This window comes from Solanum tuberosum, unplaced genomic scaffold (genome assembly GCF_000226075.1).
Source record: "Solanum tuberosum cultivar DM 1-3 516 R44 unplaced genomic scaffold, SolTub_3.0 scf00285, whole genome shotgun sequence".
Lineage (NCBI taxonomy): Eukaryota > Viridiplantae > Streptophyta > Magnoliopsida > Solanales > Solanaceae > Solanum > Solanum tuberosum.
The window spans coordinates 637,033-646,324 of NW_006239208.1; the positions used below are offsets into that span (position 1 = coordinate 637,033).

The 9,292-nt window shown below is 27.5% G+C and overlaps 1 protein-coding gene across 1 annotated transcript; it reads left to right on the forward strand.

The window, feature by feature from the left end:
* The first annotated feature begins 2,187 nt into the window (after positions 1 to 2,187).
* On the forward strand, positions 2,188 to 4,426 carry LOC102584670 (xanthoxin dehydrogenase-like). The gene is made up of 2 exons (XM_006358981.2): positions 2,188 to 2,298; positions 3,503 to 4,426. Exons 1-2 carry the CDS (start codon positions 2,255 to 2,257, stop codon positions 4,299 to 4,301), a joined length of 843 nt encoding a protein of 280 aa, XP_006359043.1. The 5' UTR covers positions 2,188 to 2,254; the 3' UTR covers positions 4,302 to 4,426.
* The last annotated feature ends 4,866 nt before the right edge of the window (positions 4,427 to 9,292 follow it).

Sequence of the window (9,292 nt, forward strand, 5' to 3'; positions counted from 1 at the left end):
TTTATTGATAGTAAATTTAGTGATCGAAAGTTCAGTAATTTAAGTCATTCTAACTATTTTTCGTTTTGAATGGATTGTTGTCACTTTTATCACATTTTAAATGAATTGTTTCTTTTATTTTTGTGTATGGTTAATAACCGAACCAAACCAAACCGAAACCGATAATCACCAAACCGATAAATGTATATTATATTTGGTTTGGTTTGGTTTTGATAATTTTAAAACCGATTAAGTTGGTTTGGTTTTGGTTTTGACCAATAACCGATCCAAACCAACCCGTGAACACCCCTACAATCAAACATGGAAAAACTGGATAACATTTTCCAAAAAATATTTTCCTCCCTACCATACACACCCTTAATTGCATCCATTTTCGCATTAATTGTACATTTTCTATAATTTTTATGAAAGTATGTTTCTGTGATTCATATGCCTATTTTATCAATTAATAACATATTTAAAATCAAATAGTCACGAGGCTTAAGCCTTGAGCCTCCTCCCGTGTCCAATTGCCAGGCAAATTATTGTTTATTTTCTTTTTAAGCAAACCTCTCTTTTTTCATAATTTTAGTTTTTAATTTATTTTTAGAGTGTGGTAAGATGGTTGAAGTTTCTCCATTTTTAATTAAAACGTTTGAGTTTGAGCCTAGAAATAGAGAAAATCAGGTTAAATGTGTTCTCAAAATGAATTTTAAGCCTGTAAGGGCATTTTCAACCCTACACTCTATTTTACTATCCAACTATAGAGTTTTCTATATTTTTTCAGACAACCAACTCCAACGCAACTCTCTATTTTACTCTCTAAAAAAGAAACTTCTTCTCTCTCTTCAATATTATAGTATTATTTCTATTTCTATTTTATTTTCTTATTTCATAATATAAATATGTTCTTTATTTTTTCAAAATAATCACCCTATATAATTTTATGTAATATAAAACTATTATTTTTTAAATTCTTTATTTAATATAAAATTATATTTTATTGTAAATTTTAAAGAATAACTACGAAAATTGAAAAAAGAAATCAACAAGCACAATCGCAATCACAAACACAACAATTCTCTAGATCACACACTATCTTTTTTCCAAATATTGTTAAATCTGAAAACGATCTACCGGATTACTAAATTATTGTTGTGATTTTAAAAATCATCATGTTATGTATTGTATTGTTATCTTGTATTTAAATTATTATGTCATGTATTGTATTTTTAAATAAAAATTGTCATTTTATCATTTAAATTTTGTGCATTCTTCATAGTGAAAATTAATAATAATATCAAATTATCTCTTTAAGTGACAAAAATTGAAAAAAATATATTTAAATATTGTTAATTCGAGATGAAAGTAGTATATATTAAATAATATATATTTTTAAATATTGTACTATATTTAAAAAGAATTACAAATATTAGAAATTTATTTAATAGCCTTATATGAAAAATAAAATGTTACTTACAAATAATAAAAATAATATTAAAATAATAAAAAAGTGAAATATAGAGGTGAATAGTAATTCTTCAAATTTGGAGAATTACTATTCAACTCTATATAAATAGAGAATAGAGAGCTTTTTAGAGAGTGATTGGAGACCCAATTCTCTATTTTTCTCTTCAAATATAGAGAATAAAAAATAAAATAGAATAGGGTTGGAAATGGTCTAACACGTAATTATGACCTAGCTAATAAACATTGAAAGATAAAATTAAAAAAAATAAAAATTTCCCAAGATTTCTGTTGGGTAGTATAGCTTCCACGTGGTCTATTCCATTATCCATCACCAATTTGCAATAGCCAATAATTATTGTAATTCATCTTCCCCTGATTCAATTTATATAACTTACTTTTTTTTTAGTCCGTCTCAATATATTTTTATGTATCAATTTATATAACTTACTTTTTTTTAATCCGTTCCAAAAAAAATAACTTATTTTTATACTAAGTAACAATTTTACTTTAAAATATCTATTTCATCCTTAATAAAATGATTTATAGTCATAAATTTCTATCATTCATTTTAGATCATAATTTTAAAAATCTTCATTTCTTTTTTAAATTCTGTGTTGAATCAAACTATCTTGCATAAAATGGGATGGAGAGAATAGCATAGTAGCGCACCACAATATATGTCGGAATTTTATTTTTGTCTAAAAATGGAAAAACCATATTATATGATTACGAGTAAAATATCTGTTTTATTTATTCTCGGTCACATCTTTTTCTTGTTAGAAAAAAAAAGGAAACTTTTGCTGCCATGGAAGTGAAAGGAAGCTCTGACAGTTCTCTTTCCAACCAAAGGTTCTACTTCAAAATTCTTAACATTACTATAGTACATCATTGGTTGATGCATTTACTTCTTTTTCTTAATTTTGAAAAAACAATTGTGTTTTACTTTTATTTTTTCTTGAGTGTACCTCTTTTATCTCTTAAAGATCGGGTAAGATCTACATATACTCTGCTCTCTTCAAACTTTATTTGTGGATAATATACTAAATATGTTATTATTCTTACTCATATTTTGGTTCATTTGTTATATGGAGATTGCTATTCAATATTAGGTTGGTTTTATAAAATGCAATCTCTTTGTCTTCATGTTAGAGTTGTTGATGTCTTTTCTTTTGAACGAATGATTTTGGTTTAGTTGTTATATATTTGAGTATTAGGTTGGTTAATTAGTAAAATTAAATGCATTCTCATAATAAAATTTATTTTGGAGAAGTGAGTTTGATTGAAATATTGCAAAACTTAGGAGCCATTGTTATATTGTGTGGTGGAATTTGCGAGTTTTTCTTTCTGGCTTTTCTAGAATTAGATCTGATAACTCTTTCTTTTTCATTTTAAATATATATATTCTTTTGGATGTGGGACTGAGGATGAGGCTATTTCTTTCTTAATCAGAGATTTCGGTCTCTCGGGTTCGAGCCCGGTATAGACAAATCCTTGGTATGAGTGCTCCTCCGAACGGGGACCTACACGATGCCAATCCAGAATAGTCGGACTCCAATGCGATAAACAAAACTTAGATTTAAAATAAACCACGTGTGTCCGTACATTATCGTTTACATCAATAAGTTCAACCAATTATCTACTACTCCTACAATATAAGATTTTATTTGTACACTAAAACAATGTAAATAATTTTTTAAATACAGTGTATAACTTGTTGAAGTAACAAATAATTTTTCTTATCTATTTTAGATTTGTTGATCTCACTTTTTATGGCAATTGCTTGTAAAGTGTAGTTATCTTTTAGGTGATATAATTATAGAAGTTTCATCACTCAAGAGATCAAGTTAATCGAAAGTTGAATTCAACATCATAGAGAAAATAAAGGCAGAATACATCGATAATCACTTAAACTTGTTGGTAAATATCATTTAAGACACTCATGATTATTTGTCCTGATTGAGCATCTGAACTCACGATGAAATGTTATTGACACTTCGGACTCAAATTTTTATATGTGTTGGAAAAGTTTTAACTTGATATATATATATCACAGGCTATTGGGAAGAGTTGCCTTAGTTACTGGAGGTGCAAGTGGTATAGGAGAGAGCATTGTACGCTTGTTTCACAAACATGGCGCGAAAGTATGCATTGTTGATATTCAAGATGAACTTGGACAACGCGTTTGTGAATCCCTTGGTGATGAAGAGAGCGCGTGTTTCATCCATTGTGATGTTACTTCAGAAACTGATGTTAGTAATGCTGTCGATTTTGCTGTAGAGAAATTTGGCACACTTGATATAATGGTTAACAATGCTGGATTAACAGGGGCACCCTGTTCAAATATCCTCGATTATGATCTCTCTGTCTTCGATAATGTTCTTGATGTGAACGTAAGAGGTGTTTTCCTAGGAATGAAACATGCTGCTCGTATAATGATTCCACGAAAAAGAGGTTCAATTGTGTCGTTGAGCAGTGTAGCAGGGTCTATTGGTGGCCTCGGACCTCATGCTTATACAGCTTCTAAGTTTGCTGTTTTGGGACTAACGCAAAACGTTGCAGCTGAGATGGGGAAACATGGTATACGTGTGAATTGTGTTTCACCTTACGCGGTTGCAACTGAATTGGGACTGAGTCACTTGCCCCCTGAACAAAGGAATGATGATGCTATCGCGGATTTTAACTCTTATTTTGGGAAGTTTGCGAACCTGAAGGGTGTGGATTTGATGGCTCAGGATGTTGCTAATGCTGTGTTGTTCTTAGCCAGCGATGAAGCAAGGTACATAAGTGGGCACAATCTTAAAGTTGATGGTGGTTTCTCAAGTGTAAATCACTCTCTTAAGGTGTTTACATAAGTCCTATATTTATCAGAATTTTATAATTAGAATAAGTCTATGAGATTGTAATCTTGCAAAAACTTTTGAACTATTATGTTTGTGACTTTCGTCAATTCAAATAAAACTTATGTATTTGTTCATCATCTCTCTTTTCTATCTCTTTTAAAATGAGTCGGGTTAGTCCACATGAACGACTCACAATGATGATCCGAAAATACAACACAGGCAAAGCTAGTGTACAATCTTACACCCAAAAATTAAGGTTCATCTATTTATGTTTATCTTTTGTTGGTGTCGTGTGACAATTAGTAAATTTCATGTCAATGTTAGTCTCGAAATGATTGTCTTCTTTCATGAAAATGTGTTAAAATATGTTAGTGTTTTTTCGTGAAAGGATACGTCCATTTGAAAGCCAATCCTACGATTAAAGTTAATTAAGATTACAAGTCGAGGGAGTTAGAATTTTGAGGGTATGAATTCTAAATTTTTTAAAAAGTAATTCATCATGAATTTTATATAATTTATTTATACATATGAAGTAATTTTTTTTAACCCAAATACAAAACTTATGAAGCCAACACTGTAGTGAATTCAACCGAATCCACAAACAATATTAGTTTAGCTCTCACGAAAATTTGTATGGGGAATATTTTGATGTTGGCCTGATTAACACATTTATCAAGTATGTGACAAATAGTACTTTTTTTAAAAAAATAAAATAAATGACGTTTTTTTTTTGTTTCTAAATAAGTAAAGTAATGTTTAGATATTCAAAAAGATATTAATATTGTTCTTTCAATTTTATCCTTATTTAAATAAAGAGAGTTTTATTTTTGGGGCTTTTTTCATAATCCAAAAATAAGTGAATTGTTCAAAGTTCAAGACATATGTTTGAACTTTTCTCCATTTGTGCCCTTCATTTACATTTTTTAGGCGATAAGTTCAAGAGAGTTAATCGCTCATATTTATGGTTTTACTTTGAATTATTTTTAGTTTTTTGAAAATACTTTGACAATAACTAAAATGACAAGTGATGTTTAATTTATGTCCTAATTTTTTTTCTTAATAATGTGCATTACCTTATAAATTCACTTATTATGGAATAAAGGGAGTATTAAAGAATTACATCTTTTCTAAAAATTTATTAAGGTAAGTTAGTAAAAATATTGTTTGTTTCTTAGGTAGGGGTGTGCAAAAATTGAACCGACCGATAAATCGAACCGAAAACATGTTATTGGGTTATTGTTATTGAGTTTTTAATGGGTTTATAAAAAAAAGTTATTGGGTTATTGGTTCGGTATCGATTTTTACTATAGGGTTATTGGGTAAATCGATAACCCAATAAGATGATAATAATTGACTATTTTACCCTTCTTAATTTTTAAATATTAATAATTTAATATATAACTAGACACTATAACTATATCAAATTATTAGTACTCTATCCACTTCACACTAGGCCGCTTTACTAGTCTTTACTGTTTCCTCAAAACCTAAAGAGAGTTCACAATTGTAGTTATTTGATTTTAGTTTTAGTTTGTCTTGTTGGACTATTTGATTTTAGTTTTAGTTTGTAATTGTAGGTTGTAGCATTTGCAAGTTTGTAAAGGTCCGTAATTTGATTAACATAAAAAATTCCATACTATGTTTTGGCGGTGACATGCAATTATAGCCTTCGTACTATATTTTCTCTTATTGGTGCAATTTCTTATTATCTTTCTTGTTTTACTATATCAAAGCATTTAGAGAAGTGAGAAGTCATATAATATTTTACGGACAATTTTTTATTGGGTAAACCGGTAACGATAAAAAATCAATAAATCAAAAACCGATAAAGAATATCTTATTGGTTTGTTATTGAGTTAGCATATTTAAAAATCGAAAACCGATAATACATAAAATCGAATCAAATCGACTGATGTGATGAATAGTTTGGGTATGACCAAACTAAACACATCAATTTTAGGAACAAAAGTAGTATTTATGAAGAATCAATTTTACTAAATTAATCTTATTAATTATGCTAGGAGAATCTAAGTTTGACAACTAGTACTTAATGATAAGGATAATATTAAAACAAAATAATATTTCTTCATTTTTACTTGTTCACTATTTCAATTGTTGATTTTCATTTTTACTTTTTACTTTTCACATATTAAGAAAATACAAATATTATTTTTCATGTTTTTACTTTTAACATTAACTATTTATTTCTCAAATCATTTTTCAAGACCTAATATCAAACATCAATTAATAGGGGTAGTGTGATAATATAGTCATGTCAATTATTGTGTTTCTTAATGAGTATGTCAAGTTTAAATACGACAAGTAAACCTCTTGATTCCACATTTTAATAATTTAACCATATTTAAAACGAAGCAAATTCAGCTTGTCTCAACGATTTTAATTTTCAACAACTTTAGATGTGTGAGTTTTTGAATAAATATGTGCTAGTTCATGCATGTTTCCCAGTACAATATATATTAATATATGTACTTAGTAGTGAGTAAATTTTTTTTGTCATGTACAAATTTCGTTGTTGATGTATATATATACACATACCTAAATAACACTTGGGATTAAATTAATGTTCTTGATTTTGACATATCCAAAGCTTATTAATTGTTAAAAACAACATGACTTTGTTACATTTACGTATATTGATTCATGTTGAAAAGTAAATTTCGTTAATTAATATTGTTTGTAATTGTGTGTTTTGGGTTATATATATAACCCAAAACACAATTACAAACAACAACAATTCAATCAAATTTCACTAGTGGGGTTTGGAGGAGGATAAGATGTATGTAGACCTTGTCACTACCTCGTGAAGGTAGAGAAACTGTTTTCAAAAGACCCTCAACTTAAGATCAACAAATTAATCCAAATACAAAAAAGAATAACGAAACATAATTTTACATTTAACTTAAAGAGTTGAATGAGAAAACATGGTCCATAAGTAATTCAAAACAAGCAACAAAAACCATAAAAGTTTAACTAAAAGTTATGAAATTCAAAATAAGCATAAGCAACAAATTAAAAGTCATAAAACATTCCACAAATGACCCCTTCTTGCTAGCCACTCAACGTTTGCTTTGATTAGGCTCCGGGATGATAAATACAAGGACACATAAAAAGTGCAATTAGCATAAATATTAAAATTATAAAATACTACTATATTAACATTTTTTTATTTCGAAAATAGAATAAAAATAAAATAAAAAATAACTTACAAAAGTCTGGATTAGTTAAGAACATACGCAAGTGAGGATCCATTGGTAGACCTCTAGCAGCATAGGATGGATCATACAAGTTATTTGTAATAAGCCTGTGTTTCAAGTCATCAAAAATTAATTATTTTTATATTCAGATTTTTTTTTCATGCATAAGAATGTAATTTTCTGAGGATGATTTAATTTATGTCCTTTTTTATGTTATTAGTTAAATATTACCCTTGCTATTTTTAAATTTGTGCAAATATTATTGTTGAAACTAACAAAATCTATTGTTTACAAAATTTAGAGCATTATCTGACTTTTTCAATAAGATTTTAATTTGAACAATAGAATTTTTCGACTGTCACGTAATTTTTTTTTTTTGTAGTTTAGCATATTGCAAAAAAAATATTACCTAGGAATCTGTGGAGAATCCTGTCTTAGTTAGGTACCCAAACTTGTATCACCCTGAGCAATTTCTTGCTGCATTCATTCATTCAAAAATAAAAATATGTCACTAATAAATTATGACTTATTAGTTATTTTTATACATACAAATCTTTTGAAAATTAAAATTTGATGAAATATATAAAAACAAGTGAAATAAAAATAATTAAAAATAAAATAAAAACACTTACTTCAGCACGAGAAGATGATCCATAAGAAAGTCTTGGCCTTTGCCCAGGTGGATAGTAAGCCTGTGTTCATTTTTTAACATAAAAAATCATAATAAAAAAAATCATATTATTATTTAAAAATTTGTCTTAAAATATAACATTCTAGGATAGAAAAATAATAATATCTAATATATATAACTTCGTAAAAAATTTCTTACGATTTGTACCACAAAATTAGTGTGATAGTTTATCTCTATAGTTATATATACCAAAACCTTTAAATTGATATACATTAAAGTTTTAATCCAATTAAGTTTAAACATATCAGAAAAAATAATTCATAATTACAAGCATCATTCGAGCAATACAAATATATAAAATAAATGTATACATAATAAAAGAAATAGTGTTCCAAAAAATAAAATAAACATACATCTGCAGATAAATTTTGGCTTTGGATAAAATTGAGTTGAGATGGTTGATTAATTATAGGCCTGTCAATTAAAAGAATACGAGTTTATGAAATTACTATTTGTGTATTCACTAAAGAAAATAAACAATGAAATTTTGCCACTAAACAATATAATGTGTTGTTAATTTAATTTAACAACAAATTATTAAATTATCTTGTTAGATACAAACTGTTTAGCGTTATCTACTAATATATCTACCTTGGTGCATACAACATCCCGTTTGACATATTCCTTGAATGATTTTTTAGGAGTAAATTTTCTTGTGGATTTATAACCTACACACATGAATGTTAAAAATAGTAACTTATAATTATATAATTAAATCAGATAAAATATTCATGACTCAATTAAGTATTTGAAAAGACAATAATTTATATTCATTAATAATAATAAAAGTAAAGAATGAACAAATAATAATAGTTATAATATCATGCAATTTGATTATCGTATTTATAGAAACCTACAAATGTTACAATTAGGGGTGTTCACGGTTTGGATAAAAACCGATCCAAACCGAAAAACCAAACCAAACCGATAAAATAAAACCGATTTTACTTGGGTTTGGTTTGGTTTGGTTTTAGATTTTTGAAAACCGATAGTATTTGGTTTGGTTATGGTTTTATTCGAAAAAAACCGAAGAAATAACCGAACCGAACCGATGAATTATATACATATATTTTATTAATATACATACTTAATATATT

Excerpts from the sequence above, each read along its gene's own strand:
- LOC102584670 (XM_006358981.2), top strand. The coding sequence starts at position 2,255 with ATGGAAGTGAAAGGAAGCTCTGACAGTTCTCTTTCCAACCAAAG. Across the intron at positions 2,299-3,502 it reads AGTTCTCTTTCCAACCAAAG|GCTATTGGGAAGAGTTGCCT; the intron begins GTTCTACTTCAA and ends TATATATCACAG.